We start from the raw sequence: 17,212 nt of genomic DNA on the forward strand, positions 1-17,212 counted from the left end.
TGTGTGCAGGATGGTGGATAAGCTCCTCCCATGTGATGTCATACACGTCACTTCCTGGTCTGTGTGCAGGATGGAGGATAAGCTCCTCCCATGTGATGTCATACACGTCACTTCCTGGTCTGTGTGCAGGATGGTGGATAAGCTCCTCCCATGTGATGTCATACACGTCACTTCCTGGTCTGTGTGCAGGATGGAGGATAAGCTCCTCCCATGTGATGTCATGCACGTCACTTCCTGGTCTGTGTACAGGAGGGGTGGATAAGCTCCTCCCATGTGATGTCATGCACGTCACTTCCTGGTCTGTGTGCAGGATGGTGGATAAGCTCCTCCCATGTGATGTCATACATGTCACTTCCTGGTCTGTGTGCAGGATGGAGGATAAGCTCCTCCCATGTGATGTCATACACGTCACTTCCTGGTCTGTGTGCAGGAGGGGTGGATAAGCTCCTCCCATGTGATGTCATACACGTCACTTCCTGGTCTGTGTGCAGGATGGAGGATAAGCTCCTCCCATGTGATGTCATACACGTCACTTCCTGGTCTGTGTGCAGGATGGTGGATAAGCTCCTCCCATGTGATGTCATACACGTCACTTCCTGGTCTGTGTGCAGGATGGAGGATAAGCTCCTCCCATGTGATGTCATACACGTCACTTCCTGGTCTGTGTGCAGGATGGAGGATAAGCTCCTCCCATGTGATGTCATACACGTCACTTCCTGGTCTGTGTGCAGGATGGAGGATAAGCTCCTCCCATGTGATGTCATACACGTCACTTCCTGGTCTGTGTGCAGGATGGAGGATAAGCTCCTCCCATGTGATGTCATACACGTCACTTCCTGGTCTGTGTGCAGGAGGGGCGGATAAGCTCCTCCCATGTGATGTCATACACGTCACTTCCTGGTCTGTGTGCAGGAAGGAGGATAAGCTCCTCCCATGTGATGTCATACACGTCACTTCCTGGTCTGTGTGCAGGATGGAGGATAAGCTCCTCCCATGTGATGTCATGCACGTCACTTCCTGGTCTGTGTGCAGGATGGTGGATAAGCTCCTCCCATGTGATGTCATACACGTCACTTCCTGGTCTGTGTGCAGGATGGTGGATAAGCTCCTCCCATGTGATGTCATACACGTCACTTCCTGGTCTGTGTGCAGGAAGGAGGATAAGCTCCTCCCATGTGATGTCATACACGTCACTTCCTGGTCTGTGTGCAGGATGGTGGATAAGCTCCTCCCATGTGATGTCATACACGTCACTTCCTGGTCTGTGTGCAGGAAGGAGGATAAGCTCCTCCCATGTGATGTCATACACGTCACTTCCTGGTCTGTGTGCAGGATGGAGGATAAGCTCCTCCCATGTGATGTCATGCACGTCACTTCCTGGTCTGTGTGCAGGATGGAGGATAAGCTCCTCCCATGTGATGTCATACACATCACTTCCTGGTCTGTGTGCAGGATGGAGGATAAGCTCCTCCCATGTGATGTCATACACGTCACTTCCTGGTCTGTGTACAGGGGGAGGATAAGCTCCTCCCATGTGATGTCATACACGTCACTTCCTGGTCTGTGTGCAGGAAGGAGGATAAGCTCCTCCCATGTGATGTCATACACGTCACTTCCTGGTCTGTGTGCAGGATGGTGGATAAGCTCCTCCCATGTGATGTCATACACGTCACTTCCTGGTCAGTGTGCAGGAAGGAGGATAAGCTCCTCCCATGTGATGTCATACACGTCACTTCCTGGTCTGTGTGCAGGATGGAGGATAAGCTCCTCCCATGTGATGTCATGCACGTCACTTCCTGGTCTGTGTACAGGAGGGGCGGATAAGCTCCTCCCATGTGATGTCATGCACGTCACTTCCTGGTCTGTGTGCAGGATGGTGGATAAGCTCCTCCCATGTGATGTCATACACGTCACTTCCTGGTCTGTGTGCAGGATGGTGGATAAGCTCCACCCATGTGATGTCATACACGTCACTTCCTGGTCTGTGTGCAGGATGGAGGATAAGCTCCTCCCATGTGATGTCATGCACGTCACTTCCTGGTCTGTGTGCAGGAAGGAGGATAAGCTCCTCCCATGTGATGTCATACACGTCACTTCCTGGTCTGTGTGCAGGATGGTGGATAAGCTCTTCCCATGTGATGTCATACACGTCACTTCCTGGTCTGTGTGCAGGAAGGAGGATAAGCTCCTCCCATGTGATGTCATACACGTCACTTCCTGGTCTGTGTGCAGGATGGAGGATAAGCTCCTCCCATGTGATGTCATACACGTCACTTCCTGGTCTGTGTGCAGGATGGTGGATAAGCTCCTCCCATGTGATGTCATACACGTCACTTCCTGGTCTGTGTGCAGGAAGGAGGATAAGCTCCTCCCATGTGATGTCATACACGTCACTTCCTGGTCTGTGTGCAGGATGGAGGATAAGCTCCTCCCATGTGATGTCATACACGTCACTTCCTGGTCTGTGTGCAGGATGGTGGATAAGCTCCTCCCATGTGATGTCATACACGTCACTTCCTGGTCTGTGTGCAGGAAGGAGGATAAGCTCCTCCCATGTGATGTCATACACGTCACTTCCTGGTCTGTGTGCAGGATGGAGGATAAGCTCCTCCCACTGATGCCCACCATGACAGCTTCAGGCCCCCAGGTAGGACAGCGGGTAGGGTTGCCAACTCATCCCTTTAAAACAGAACACATATTAATTACACAAGTTCTGAGGCTAATTTAATGCAGGAAAGGCACCAAGTGAGTTTAATTACCTCCTTAATCAGCCACAGAACCTGTGTAATTAATATGTGTTCTGTTTTAAAGGGATGAGTTGGCAACCCTAACAGCGGGGCCCAATAAACATGGCGGTGTGGGGGGGGGGGGGGTTCCTGACTTTCTGAGATGGGAAGAGGGACACCTATCAGCAGAGAGTATGGAGGTGAAGGACACACCCCCCCTGTAACATGGCGACTCTGGAATGTGCGTTGATTTCTATTGGCTGTCACATGCACAGAAACACGGAGAAGGTGATTCAGGCTGGGGAGGGGTGATGGGTTTGGGGCCCTCGGGAGGGGTGATGGGTTTGGGGCCCCCCGGTACCAATCTGTGTGACAGGGGCAGCGCATGTGGGAGACGCCTGGGTCCTCATCCATCGGGGGATGGGAAGCGCTCTGTGATGATTGAAGGATGGAGGGGAGAGGAGGAGACTCCCTGTGAGATCCACAATTATCATCCAACATGAACGTAAAAGAAAATCCTAAATGTTGTCACCAGGACAGGAAGTGAGGAGGAAATATTCTGACGGGGACACTCTCGCTTCCTGTTGTGTCTCTGGAACAGGAAGTGAAGGTAATTCTCCCCGATGGGGACACCTGGCAGGGTTCTATCCCTCCTGTAGTTCTCCTCTCTATCATTATACAGGATTTCACAGGAGAGCTGACACTCCATTCTAGGACTGAGAGGGAGGAGTCAAGTGACTGTATCCCAGAGGCTCCGCCCTCCCTGTCCGGCCAGCCAATGTGTCCCCGATGAGGGAGCCCCGGTCCCGCCCCCCGCCCCGTCAGTAGTTATGGTAACCGGGCTGGCGCACCTGTACAGCGCTCTGGGGGCGGGGCCACACCGAAGCTCCGCGGAAGGGGGCGTGGCGATCACGTGACCCCGAAACCGGCACAGCTATTGGCTGCCGCCCCAGACTCCCGGCATCCTCCGCGTGTAAACAGGAATGGCGGAGGAAGAGGGAGAAGAGGATCTGATCAACAACCACAACATGGGGAACCAACTGCAGCTCATCCCAGGTACGGCCTGACCCCTCCCACCTACCCCTCTACTCCCCGCCCCCTCTACTCATCTACACCCCGCCCACCTACCACAACATGGGGAACCAACTGCAGCTCATCCCAGGTACGGCCTGACCCCGCCCACCTACCCCTCTACTCCCCGCCCCCTCTACTCATCTACACCCCGCCCACCTACCCCCTAAACCCCTCCCACCTACCACAACATGGGGAACCAACTACAGCTCATCCCAGGTACGGCCTGACCCCTCCCACCTACCCCTCTACTCCCCGCCCACCTACCCCTCTACTCCCCGCCCCTCTACTGATCTACACCCCGCCCACCTACCCCTAAACTCCGCCCACCTACCACAACATGGGGAACCAACTGCAGCTCATTCCAGGTACGGCCTGACCCCGCCCACCTACCCCTAAACTCCGCCCACCTACCACAACATGGGGAACCAACTGCAGCTCATTCCAGGTACGGCCTGACCCCGCCCACCTACCCCTAAACTCCGCCCACCTACCACAACATGGGGAACCAACTGCAGCTCATTCCAGGTACGGCCTGACCCCTCCCACCTACCCCTCTACACCCCGCCCACCAACCCCTAAACCCCGCCCACAACATGGGGAACCAACTACAGCTCATCCCAGGTACGGCCCGACCCCTCCCACCTACCCCTCTACTCCCCGCCCACCTACCCCTAAACCCCGCCCACAACATGGGGAACCAACTACAGCTCATTCCAGGTACGGCCTGACCCCGCCCACCTACCCCTCTACACCCCGCCCACCAACCCCTAAACCCCGCCCACCTACCACAACATGGGGAACCAACTACAGCTCATTCCAGGTACGGCCCGACCCCTCCCACCTACCCCTCTACACCCCGCCCACCTACCCCTAAACCCCGCCCACCTACCACAACATGGGGAACCAACTGCAGCTCATTCCAGGTACGGCCCGACCCCTCCCACCTACCCCTCTACACCCCGCCCACCTACCCCTAAACCCCGCCCACCTACCACAACATGGGGAACCAACTACAGCTCATCCCAGGTACGGCCCGACCCCTCCCACCTACCCCTCTACACCCCGCCCACCTACCCCTCTACTCCCCGCCCCTCTACTCATCTACACCCCGCCCACCTACCCCTAAACCCCGCCCACCTACCACAACATGGGGAACCAACTGCAGCTCATTCCAGGTACGGCCTGACCCCTCCCACCTACCCATCTACACCCCGCCCACCAACCCCTAAACCCCGCCCACAACATGGGGAACCAACTACAGCTCATCCCAGGTACGGCCCGACCCCTCCCACCTACCCCTCTACACCCCGCCCACCTACCCCTAAACCCCGCCCACCTACCACAACATGGAGAACCAACTACAGCCCATTACAGGTACGGCCTGACCCCGCCCACCTAACCCTCTACTCCCCGCCCACCTACCCCTCTACTCCCCACCCCCTCTACTCACCTACACCCCACCCACCTACCCCTAAACCCTGCCCACCTACCACAACATGGGGAACCAACTACAGCTCCTCCCAGGTACGGCCTGACCACTCCCACCTGCCCCTCTACTCATCTACACCCCGCCCACCTACCCCTAAACCCCGCCCACCTACCACAACATGGGGAACCAACTACAGCTCATCCCAGGTACGGCCTGACCCCTCCCACCTACCCCTCTACTCCCCGCCCCCTGTACTCACCTACTCCCCGCCCACCTACCCCTAAACCCCGCCCACCTACCACAACATGGGGAACCAACTGCAGCTCATCCCAGGTACGGCCTGACCCCTCCCACCTACCCCTCTACTCCCCGCCCACCTACCCCTAAACCCCGCCCACCTACCACAACATGGGGAACCAACTGCAGCTCATTCCAGGTACGGCCTGACCCCTCCCACCTACCCATCTACACCCCGCCCACCTACCCCTAAACCCCTCCCACCTACCACAACATGGGGAACCAACTGCAGCTTATTCCAGGTACGGCCTGAACCCTCCCACCTACCCCTCTACACCCCGCCCACCTACCCCTAATCCCCGCCCACCTACCACAACATGGGGAACCAACTGCAGCTCATCCCAGGTACGGCCTGACCCCTCCCACCTACCCCTCTACTCCCCGCCCACCTACCCCTCTACACCCCGCCCCTCTACTCATCTACACCCCGCCCACCTACCCCTAAACCCCGCCCACCAACCACAACATGGGGAACCAACTACAGCTCATCCCAGGTACGGCCTGACCCCTCCCACCTACCCCTCTACACCCCGCCCCCTCTACTCATCTACACCCCGCCCACCTACCCCTCTACACCCCGCCCCTCTACTCATCTACACCCCGCCCACCTACCCCTAAACCCCGCCCACTTACCACAACATGGGAACCAACTACAGCTCATCCCAGGTATGGCCTGACCCCTCCCACCTACCCCTCTACTCCCCGCCCACCTACCCCTCTACACCCCGCCCCTCTACTCATCTACACCCCGCCCACCTACCCCTAAACCCCGCCCACCAACCACAACATGGGGAACCAACTGCAGCTCATCCCAGGTATGGCCTGACCCCTCCCACCTACCCCTCTACACCCCGCCCCCTCTACTCATCTACACCCCGCCCACCTACCCCTCTACACCCCGCCCCTCTACTCATCTACACCCCGCCCACCTACCCCTAAACCCCGCCCACTTACCACAACATGGGAACCAACTACAGCTCATCCCAGGTATGGCCTGACCCCTCCCACCTACCCCTCTACTCCCCGCCCCTCTACTCACCTACACCCCGCCCACCTACCCCAACATGGGGAACCAACTGCAGCTCATCCCAGGTACGGCCTGACCCCTCCCACCTACCCCTCTACTCCCCGCCCCCTCTACTCATCTACACCCCGCCCACCTACCCCAACATGGGGAACCAACTGCAGCTCATCCCAGGTACGGCCTGACCCCTCCCACCTACCCCTCTACTCCCCGCCCCCTCTACTCATCTACACCCCGCCCACCTACCCCAACATGGGGAACCAACTGCAGCTCATCCCAGGTACGGCCTGACCCCTCCCACCTACCCCTCTACTCCCCGCCCCCTCTACTCATCTACACCCCGCCCACCTACCCCAACATGGGGAACCAACTACAGCTCATCCCAGGTACGGCCTGACCCCTCCCACCTACCCCTCTACACCCCGCCCCCTCTACTCATCTACACCCCGCCCACCTACCCCTCTACACCCCGCCCCTCTACTCATCTACACCCCGCCCACCTACCCCTAAACCCCGCCCACTTACCACAACATGGGAACCAACTACAGCTCATCCCAGGTATGGCCTGACCCCTCCCACCTACCCCTCTACTCCCCGCCCACCTACCCCTCTACACCCCGCCCCTCTACTCATCTACACCCCGCCCACCTACCCCTAAACCCCGCCCACCAACCACAACATGGGGAACCAACTGCAGCTCATCCCAGGTATGGCCTGACCCCTCCCACCTACCCCTCTACACCCCGCCCCCTCTACTCATCTACACCCCGCCCACCTACCCCTCTACACCCCGCCCCTCTACTCATCTACACCCCGCCCACCTACCCCTAAACCCCGCCCACTTACCACAACATGGGAACCAACTACAGCTCATCCCAGGTATGGCCTGACCCCTCCCACCTACCCCTCTACTCCCCGCCCCTCTACTCACCTACACCCCGCCCACCTACCCCAACATGGGGAACCAACTGCAGCTCATCCCAGGTACGGCCTGACCCCTCCCACCTACCCCTCTACTCCCCGCCCCCTCTACTCATCTACACCCCGCCCACCTACCCCAACATGGGGAACCAACTGCAGCTCATCCCAGGTACGGCCTGACCCCTCCCACCTACCCCTCTACTCCCCGCCCCCTCTACTCATCTACACCCCGCCCACCTACCCCAACATGGGGAACCAACTGCAGCTCATCCCAGGTACGGCCTGACCCCTCCCACCTACCCCTCTACACCCCGCCCCCTCTACTCATCTACACCCCGCCCACCTACCCCAACATGGGGAACCAACTGCAGCTCATCCCAGGTACGGCCTGACCCCTCCCACCTACCCCTCTACTCCCCGCCCCTCTACTCACCTACACCCCGCCCACCTACCCCTAAACCCCGCCCACCAACCACAACATGGGGAACCAACTGCAGCTCATCCCAGGTACGGCCTGACCCCTCCCACCTACCCCTCTACTCCCCGCCCACCTACCCCTCTACACCCCGCCCCTCTACTCATCTACACCCCGCCCACCTACCCCTAAACCCCGCCCACCAACCACAACATGGGGAACCAACTACAGCTCATCCCAGGTACGGCCTGACCCCTCCCACCTACCCCTCTACACCCCGCCCCCTCTACTCATCTACACCCCGCCCACCTACCCCTAAACCCCGCCCACTTACCACAACATGGGAACCAACTACAGCTCATCCCAGGTACGGCCTGACCCCTCCCACCTACCCCTCTACACCCCGCCCCTCTACTCATCTACACCCCGCCCACCTACCCCTAAACCCCGCCCACCAACCACAACATGGGGAACCAACTACAGCTCATCCCAGGTACGGCCTGACCCCTCCCACCTACCCCTCTACACCCCGCCCCCTCTACTCATCTACACCCCGCCCCCTCTACTCATCTACACCCCGCCCACCTACCCCTAAACCCCGCCCACTTACCACAACATGGGAACCAACTACAGCTCATCCCAGGTACGGCCTGAACCCTCCCACCTACCCCTCTACTCCCGCCCACCTACCCGTCTACTCCCCGCCCACCTACCCCTCTACACCCCGCCCCCTCTACTCATCTACACCCCGCCCACCTACCCCAACATGGGGAACCAACTGCAGCTCATCCCAGGTACGGCCTGACCCCTCCCACCTACCCCTCTACTCCCCGCCCACCTACCCCTCTACACCCCGCCCCTCTACTCATCTACACCCCGCCCACCTACCCCTAAACCCCGCCCACTTACCACAACATGGGAACCAACTACAGCTCATCCCAGGTACGGCCTGACCCCTCCCACCTACCCCTCTACACCCCGCCCACCTACCCCTAAACCCCGCCCACCTACCACAACATGGGGAACCAACTACAGCTCATCCCAGGTACGGCCTGACCCCTCCCACCTACCCCTCTACTCCCGCCCACCTACCCCTCTACATCCCGCCCACCTCCTCCTCTATACAATGTATCCTCCTCTTCTATACAATGTATCCCCCCCCTCTATACAATGTATCCTCCTCTTCTATACAATGTATCCCCCCCCTCTATACAATGTATCCTCCTCTTCTATACAATGTATCCTCCTCCTCCTCTATACAATGTATCCTCCTCCTCCTCTATACAATGTATCCTCCTCCTCCTCTATACAATGTATCCTCCTCCTCTATACAATGTATCCTCCTCTTCTATACAATGTATCCCCCCCCCTCTTCTATACAATGTATCCTCCTCCTCCTCTATACAATGTATCCTCCTCTTCTATACAATGTATCCTCCTCTTCTATACAATGTATCCCCCCCCCTCTTCTATACAATGTATCCTCCTCTTCTATACAATGTATCCTCCTCTTCTATACAATGTATCCTCCTCTTCTATACAATGTATCCTCCTCCTCTTCTATACAATGTATCCTCCTCCTCTTCTATACAATGTATCCTCCTCCTCTATACAATGTATCCTCCTCTTCTATACAATGTATCCTCCTCTTCTATACAATGTATCCTCCTCTTCTATACAATGTATCCTCCTCTTCTATACAATGTATCCTCCTCTTCTATACAATGTATCCTCCTCCTCCTCTATACAATGTATCCTCCTCCTCTATACAATGTATCCTCCTCTTCTATACAATGTATCCTCTTCTGTTCTCTGCAGAGAGTGAGGAGGACGATGACATGGAGATGGAGGATCCTGACGGAGGAGATTCGGAAGCTCCCACCATTATTAACTTTGACACCAGCCTGCCGACGTCCCATGCCGTGAGTATCAAAGTCTCCTGATCCACATTGAAGTGATTGCAGCTTACAGGCCATAGATGTGGCGGCTGCAGGACTACAGAACCCCTCCCGCTCTCTTCATCTCCATGACATGGGGAGGGTGGGGGGCTTGTTCTGTAGTCCACAGAGGAAAGCTGGGAATAGTATATTATTAATGAACAAATGTAAGATGTGAGCCGAGTGTCGGGGTGTCAAATGTGAGCCGAGTGTGGGGGTGTCGGGTGTGAGCCGAGTGTGGGGGTGTCGGGTGTGAGCCGAGTGTGGGGGTGTCGGGTGTGAGCCGAGTGTCGCGGTGTCGGGTGTGAGCCGAGTGTCGGGGTGTCGGGTGTGAGGCGAGTGTGACGTGTCGGATGTGAGCCTAATGCGGCGGTGTCGGGTGTGAGCCGAGTGTGACGCATCGGATGTGAGCCGAGTGTCGGGTGTGAGCCGAGTGTGGCGGTGTCGGGTGTGAGCCGAGTGTGGCGGTGTCGGGTGTGGCAGTGTCGGGTGTGAGCCGAGTGTCGGGGTGTCAGGTGTGAGGCGAGTGTGACGTGTCGGATGTGAGCTGAGTGTGACGCATCGGATGTGAGCCGAGTGTGGCGGTGTCGGATGTGAGCCGAGTGTCGGACGGTATCGAGTGTGACGGTATCGAGTGTGGCGGTGTCGGATGTGAGCCGAGTGTGGCGGTGTCGGGTGTGAGCCGAGTGTGGCGGTGTCGGGTGTGAGCCGAGTGTGGCGGTGTCGGATGTGATCTGAGTGTGGCGGTGGCAGGTGTGAGCTGAGTGTCGGGGTGTCGGATGTGAGCCGAGTGTGGCGGTGGCAGGTGTGAGCTGAGTGTCGGGGTGTCGGATGTGAGCCGAGTGTGGCGGTGTCGGGTGTGAGCCGAGTGTGGCGGTGTCGGATGTGATCTGAGTGTGATGGTGGCAGGTGTGAGCTGAGTGTCGGGGTGTCGGATGTGAGCCGAGTGTGGCGGTGTCGGGTGTGAGCCGAGTGTGGCGGTGTCGGATGTGATCTGAGTGTGATGGTGGCAGGTGTGAGCTGAGTGTCGGGGTGTCGGGTGTGAGCCGAGTGTGGCGGTGTCGGATGTGAGCCGAGTGTGGCGGTGTCGGGTGTGAGCCGAGTGTGGCGGTGTCGGGTGTGAGCCGAGTGTCGGGTGTGAGCCGAGTGTGGCGGTGTCGGATGTGAGCCGAGTGCGGCGGTGTCGGGTGTGAGCCGAGTGCGGCGGTGTCGGATGTGAGCCGAGTGTCGGGTGTGAGCCGAGTGTCGGACGGTATCGAGAGTGGAGGTGTCGGATGTGAGCCGAGTGCGACGCGTCGGATGTGAGCCGAGTGCGGCGGTGTCGGATGTGAGCCGAGTGCGACGCGTCGGATGTGAGCCGAGTGTGACGCTCTCTTCTCCCCCGCAGTACCTGGGGATGGACATGGAGGAGTTCCACGGGCGGACGGTACACGATGAGGACAGCTGTCAGCAGATCCCCGTTTTGCCGCACTTACAAGTGATGCTGATCCCGGGTCAGACTCTGCCGCTGCACCTCTCCCGGCCACAAGAGGTCAGTATGGTGCGCGGCCTCATCCAGAGGGACAGAACATTCGCTGTGCTGGCCTACAGGTATGTGGGGGAGGGGAGTTCAGGACCCTCATGGGATCGATCCCTACTTGTGACTTTATCTGAGAGATGTCAGTGTGGGGGATTAGATGAAAGGGAGGAATAGAGAGGCACCTGCAGGAATTCCAGTATATAGACTGCATGTTGCTGAAGGGCAAATCTGTGTGCTGGTCTTTGCTCTGGGAGGGGGGGAGGGGCATTCAGTAAATTTTCAAAGCACCCAGCCTTGGATTATTATTTTTTCAAAATTGTTCTATGAAAGAACACACACTGGGCGCCCCTTTAGATGTGCACGCGCTGGGCGCCCCTTTAGATGTGCACGCGCTGGGCGCCCCTTTAGATGTGCACGCGCTGGGCGCCCCTTTAGATGTGCACGCGCCGGGCGCCCCTTTAGATGTGCACGCGCCGGGAGCCCCTTTTAGATGTGCACGCACGGGGAGCCCCTTTAGATGTGCACGCACCGGGCGCCCCTTTAGATGTGCATGCACCGGGCGCCCCTTTAGATGTGCACGCGCCGGGCGCCCCTTTAGATGTGCACGCGCCGGGCGCCCCTTTAGATGTGCACGCGCCGGGCGCCCCTTTAGATGTGCACGCGCCGGGAGCCCCTTTTAGATGTGCACGCACGGGGAGCCCCTTTAGATGTGCACGCACCGGGCGCCCCTTTAGATGTGCATGCACCGGGCGCCCCTTTAGATGTGCACGCGCCGGGCGCCCCTTTAGATGTGCACGCGCCGGGCGCCCCTTTAGATGTGCACGCGCCGGGCACCCCTTTAGATGTGCACGCGCCGGGCACCCCTTTAGATGTGCACGCGCCGGGGGCCCTTTTAGATGTGCACGCGCCGGGAGCCCCTTTAGATGTGCACGCGCCGGGCGCCCCTTTAGATGTGCACGCGCCGGGCGCCCCTTTAGATGTGCACGCGCCGGGCGCCCCTTTAGATGTGCACGCGCCGGGCGCCCCTTTAGATGTGCACGCGCCGGGCGCCCCTTTAGATGTGCACGCGCCGGGAGCCCCTTTAGATGTGCACGCGCCGGGCGCCCCTTTAGATGTGCACGCGCCGGGCGCCCCTTTAGATGTGCACGCGCCGGGCGCCCCTTTAGATGTGCACGCGCCGGGCGCCCCTTTAGATGTGCACGCGCCGGGCGCCCCTTTAGATGTGCACGCGCCGGGCGCCCCTTTAGATGTGCACGCGCCGGGCTAAAATGAGAATCACAGTTTTTTTGCTTAGAATAGAGATCACGATTCTCGCCCCGGACAATGAAGACGGGAAGATCCTCCGGCTCTATATTCTCTATGAACTGTTTTATTATTGTTCCTCTCGGGGGAGGGGAAGCCTCATCGGTGAGTATATTGAACCCTCGGAGTGTTTCTAACACGGACGCTCCTCCCTCCCGCAGTGACAGCCTTCAGAGAGAAGCGCACTTCGGAACCACCGCCGAGATCTACGCCTACCGCGAGGAGCAGGAATACGGGATCGAGACGGTGAAGGTGAAAGCCGTTGGAAGGCAGAGATTTCAGGTTCTGGAGATGAGGACCCAGGCTGATGGGTAAGAGGGGGAGGGGTACAGGCAGAGGATTGGGGGAGATGAGAGGGGGAGGGGTGCAGGCAGAGGATTGGGGGAGAGTAAGAGGGGGGAGGGGTACAGGCAGAGGATTGGGGGAGGGGTACTGGCAGAGGATTGGGGGAGGGGTGCAGGCAGAGGATTGGGGGAGATGGGAGGGGGAGGGGTACAGGCAGAGGATTGGGGGAGATGGGAGGGTAAGAGGGGGAGGGGTACTGGCAGAGGATTGGGGGAGATAGGAGGGGGGGGAGGGGGGAGGGGTACATGCAGAGGATTGGGGAGATGGGAGGGTAAGAGGGGGGAGGGGTACTGGCAGAGGAGAGGGGGAGGGGTACTGGCAGAGGATTGGGGAGATGGGAGGGGTACTGGCAGAGGAGAGGGGGAGGGGTACTGGCAGATGATTGGGGGAGATGGGAGGGTAAGAGGGGGGAGGGGTACTGGCAGAGGATTGGGGGAGATAGGAGGGGGGGAGGGGTACTGGCAGAGGATTGGGGGAGATAGGAGGGGGGAGGGGTACTGGCAGAGGATTGGGGGAGATAGGAGGGGGGGAGGGGTACTGGCAGAGGATTGGGGGAGATAGGAGGGGGAGGGGTACTGGCAGAGGATTGGGGGAGGGGTACTGGCAGAGGATTGGGGGAGGGGTACTGGCAGAGGATTGGGGGAGGGGAGGGGTACTGGCAGAGGATTGGGGGAGGGGAGGGGTACTGGCAGAGGATTGGGGGAGATGGGAGGGGAGGGGTACTGGCAGAGGATTGGGGGAGGGGTACTGGCAGAGGATTGGGGGAGGGGTACTGGCAGAGGATTGGGGGAGGGGTACTGGCAGAGGATTGGGGGAGATGGGAGGGGGAGGGGTACTGGCAGAGGATTGGAGGAGATGGGAGGGATTGGGGGAGGGGAGGGGTACTGGCAGAGGATTGGGGGAGGGGTACTGGCAGAGGATTGGGGGAGGGGTACTGGCAGAGGATTGGGGGAGATGGGAGGGGGAGGGGTACTGGCAGAGGATTGGAGGAGATGGGAGGGATTGGGGGAGGGGTACTGGCAGAGGATTGGGGGAGATGGGAGGGATTGGGGGAGGGGAGGGGTACTGGCAGAGGAGGGGGGGAGGGGGAGGGGTACTGGCAGAGGATTGGGGGAGGGGGAGATGGGAGGGGGAGGGGTACTGGCAGAGGATTGGAGGAGATGAGAGGGATTGGGGGAGGGGGGAGATGGGAGGGGGAGGGGTTCTGGCAGATTCCCGGATATCATAATATAAAGATATTTCTTTCCTTGTCAGGATTCAGGTGGCCCGGGTACAGATCCTGCCGGAGAGGGTCCTTCCCTGTCCAATGATATCAATCCAGCTGGATTCCCAGAACCGCCATCAGGTGGTGCCATCGAGTAAAGCAGCCGGTGGGCGGGGCCCGCAGAGCAGCTGCCATTGGCTGCACAAATACCGCAGGGTAAGGAAAGGGGGAATTACTGAGGAGATCATTTTATAGAGAGTGTGATGTGTGTGTGTGTGTGTATGTATACATATATAATCATTTTTTTTTTGTATAATTTTTTCTTTATTTTTTCATTTTATAGGGAGTGTGATATGTGTGTGTATATTATTATTATTATTATACAGGATTTATGTAGCGCCAACAGTTTGTGCAGTTATGTGTGTATATATATATATATATATATATAATCACACTGTCTATAAAATAAAAAAATAAAGAAAATATTATAAAAAAAAAAAATTATATATATATTTCTACTCTTCACACCTCTCTGATAAATATTCATGAATTAGAAATCAATTGAATGAAATTCAAATGCAAAAAGTAATTTAAAGCGGAGTTTCCTGCCACAAATTGAAAAAAAAAAAACTTTTTATATGTAAATACCCCTGTAATACACAAGCTTAATGTATTCTAGTAAAGTTAGTCTGTAAACTGAGGTCCGTTTTGTTAGGTTGTTACCGAATTTAGTTAGTTTATAATCTAGAAATAGACCGTGGCCATCTTAAGTGTGGGCATCATGAAGCCAGACTGTATGACTTCCTGGATTTCAGCCTCGCACATGCTCAGTGCTGTACAAGCAGTGTTATGGTTTCAGATCAGGTTTCAATAGCAACGGGAGTGTCAGAGGAAGTTACCGCCCCATATCTATGCAAAGCAAACCTCTCCTCCCCTCTCCCCCCCCCCTCCTTCCAGGAACCAGTAAATATAATAAATAATTTGTTCCTGTGCAGATATATCTACATAACAAGATGATATATCTCTTGTTATATATGTGGTGTGTATACATATACCAGACATGTGCACTGTCAATAAATTCATGATGTCAGTGCGGTGATGTCAGTGCGGTGACGTCAGTGCGGTGACGTCAGTGCGGTGACGTTAGTGCGGTGACGTTAGTGCGGTGACAACATTAGTGCCCAGTGCAGAGTGGGGGGAGGTACAGATGTTTAGGCATACAGAGCGGATCTCTGATTGGTCTGTATGTGAGTACAGTGATCATAGTACAGCCCCGCCTCCCTGCACCAGAATTGTAACACACAGTGCAGAGCTCTGTTTCTATGTACAGGGAGGCGGGGCTGTACAGGGAGGCGGGGCTGTACTATGCTCGGTGCTCTCATATACAGATCTATCAGACAGAGATTCGCTCTCTCTGCCTGATGATCTGTATCTCCGTGCACCGGAGACAGACTGCAGATGGGCGGGTGGTGGAGGGAGGAGGACGGGGGCGGCGGTGACGGACGGGTGGAGGAGCTAGGACGGGGGCGGTGCTAGGACGGGGGCGGTGCTAGGACGGGTGGAGGAGCTAGGACGGGGGCGGTGCTAGGACGGGGGCGGTGCTAGGACGGGTGGAGGAGCTAGGACGGGGGAGGAGTTGAAGAGGAAGGACACCACCTTTATGGGCGGCACTGCCCTCCCTCCCTCCCGCCCCCCGAGATGTTCATCCACGGCTGCGATGTTCAGCCCAGCCTCCTGGGATTGAAGAGACACATATCCCAGGAGGCATAGCAGCGCTGGATGCGGCGGGGGGGGGGGCCATTCCGCCACGGCGGGGGAATAAGACACTCACAGATAAAAACGTGAGTTTTTAAAAGACAAAAACAAAACATCCCAAATGTATTTAAGGGGGCAGTGTAAAAACAAATGCAAAGAAGTTGTAAAATAGGGTGGAACTCCGCTTTAAATAAAGAAAAAATTATTATATTATATTTTATAAATATTATTACATTTTTGTTATATACTTTTTTTTTTCCATATAAATATTTATAAAATATAATATTTTTTTTTAATAATTTTTTTAAAAATTTTATTCAATTGATTTCTAATTCATGAATATTTATCAGAGAGGTGTGAAAAGTAGTTTATATAATACATTTTTTGTAATAATATTTATAAAATATAATATCATTTTTTTTCTTTATTTTTTTTAAGTGACTTTTTGCTTTTGAATTTCATTCAATTGATTCGCCTGGAAATTTGTCTTGAATATAAAAGTCTATAAACGACTTCCTGTTATCGGCTTCTGACTTCCTGTCACTTCTTCCCACAGAGAAAGTTCTACGGTGCCAATCTCACCTCCTGGCCTTGCTGGCTCTACGCTTTGTATGACGCGGTGAGTATCGGCGACGCCGATCATCACATGTGCCGCTCACCGGGATCGATTTACACCCTCAATGAGGAAAATGTCGCGTTTTTTTTTCCTGATCAAATCATTTCATTTTCATCATCGCTGAGCCCTTTTGCACCGTCGTAAGATCTAGTTTGGTGGGAGGGGCCTATAAACATCACAGCACCAGGCATTATATGAAAGAACGCATCCACGGCATCCCTTTAGACGGGCATCTCTGCTGGCCAGCTGGGTGCCGCCAACTTTTATCTGGGCAAACTACTGATCAGTTACGTGATTTGAAATTGTAACTCAAGTTGGGTTGCAGTCCACTGAGATTTTTTTTATTTTTTGCTAAATAAACGGAAAAAAAACAACTGAACATTTTTAAATAAATGTTTTTGCTTCATTTCTTTATTTGAGAAAAAATTGTGGTACAAAATAAAGAGAAATGTTTACATCGTATCCAAATGTAAATTAATAAAATATAAATCCCACTTTGGTGATTTCAATAATTCTGTACAGAAGTAAACAAGTTATTTATATCAAAAGCGCTGCAATATAATAATCGAAGATGGTTTGAGTAACAAATAGGAATAAAATTACGGAGGAATAATCTGTGAACAGCTATAAAATTTTGTAAACAAATAA

At 55.9% G+C, this 17,212-nt stretch overlaps 1 protein-coding gene across 4 annotated transcripts in view; it reads left to right on the top strand.

Moving 5' to 3' along the window:
- Positions 1 to 3,654: 3,654 nt before the first annotated feature.
- The window catches only part of CRBN (cereblon), a 31,031-nt gene continuing 17,473 nt past the window's right edge, over positions 3,655 to 17,212 (top strand). Inside the window, exons 1-6 of one of the 4 annotated variants that reach the window (XM_040358655.1) lie at positions 3,655 to 3,782; positions 9,705 to 9,808; positions 11,211 to 11,413; positions 12,806 to 12,955; positions 14,244 to 14,409; positions 16,505 to 16,567. In XM_040358655.1, coding sequence (XP_040214589.1) covers positions 3,710 to 3,782; positions 9,705 to 9,808; positions 11,211 to 11,413; positions 12,806 to 12,955; positions 14,244 to 14,409; positions 16,505 to 16,567 — 759 coding nt within the window. In that variant the 5' untranslated portion in view covers positions 3,655 to 3,709. Of the gene's footprint in view, positions 3,783 to 7,943; positions 7,979 to 8,650; positions 8,681 to 8,872; positions 8,932 to 9,704; positions 9,809 to 11,210; positions 11,414 to 12,805; positions 12,956 to 14,243; positions 14,410 to 16,504; positions 16,568 to 17,212 lie in introns of those variants that run through there. The other 3 variants (XM_040358658.1, XM_040358656.1, XM_040358659.1) reach the window with 3 other exon arrangements.

Source organism: Rana temporaria, chromosome 7, assembly GCF_905171775.1.
Source record: "Rana temporaria chromosome 7, aRanTem1.1, whole genome shotgun sequence".
Classification (NCBI taxonomy): Eukaryota; Metazoa; Chordata; class Amphibia; order Anura; family Ranidae; genus Rana; species Rana temporaria.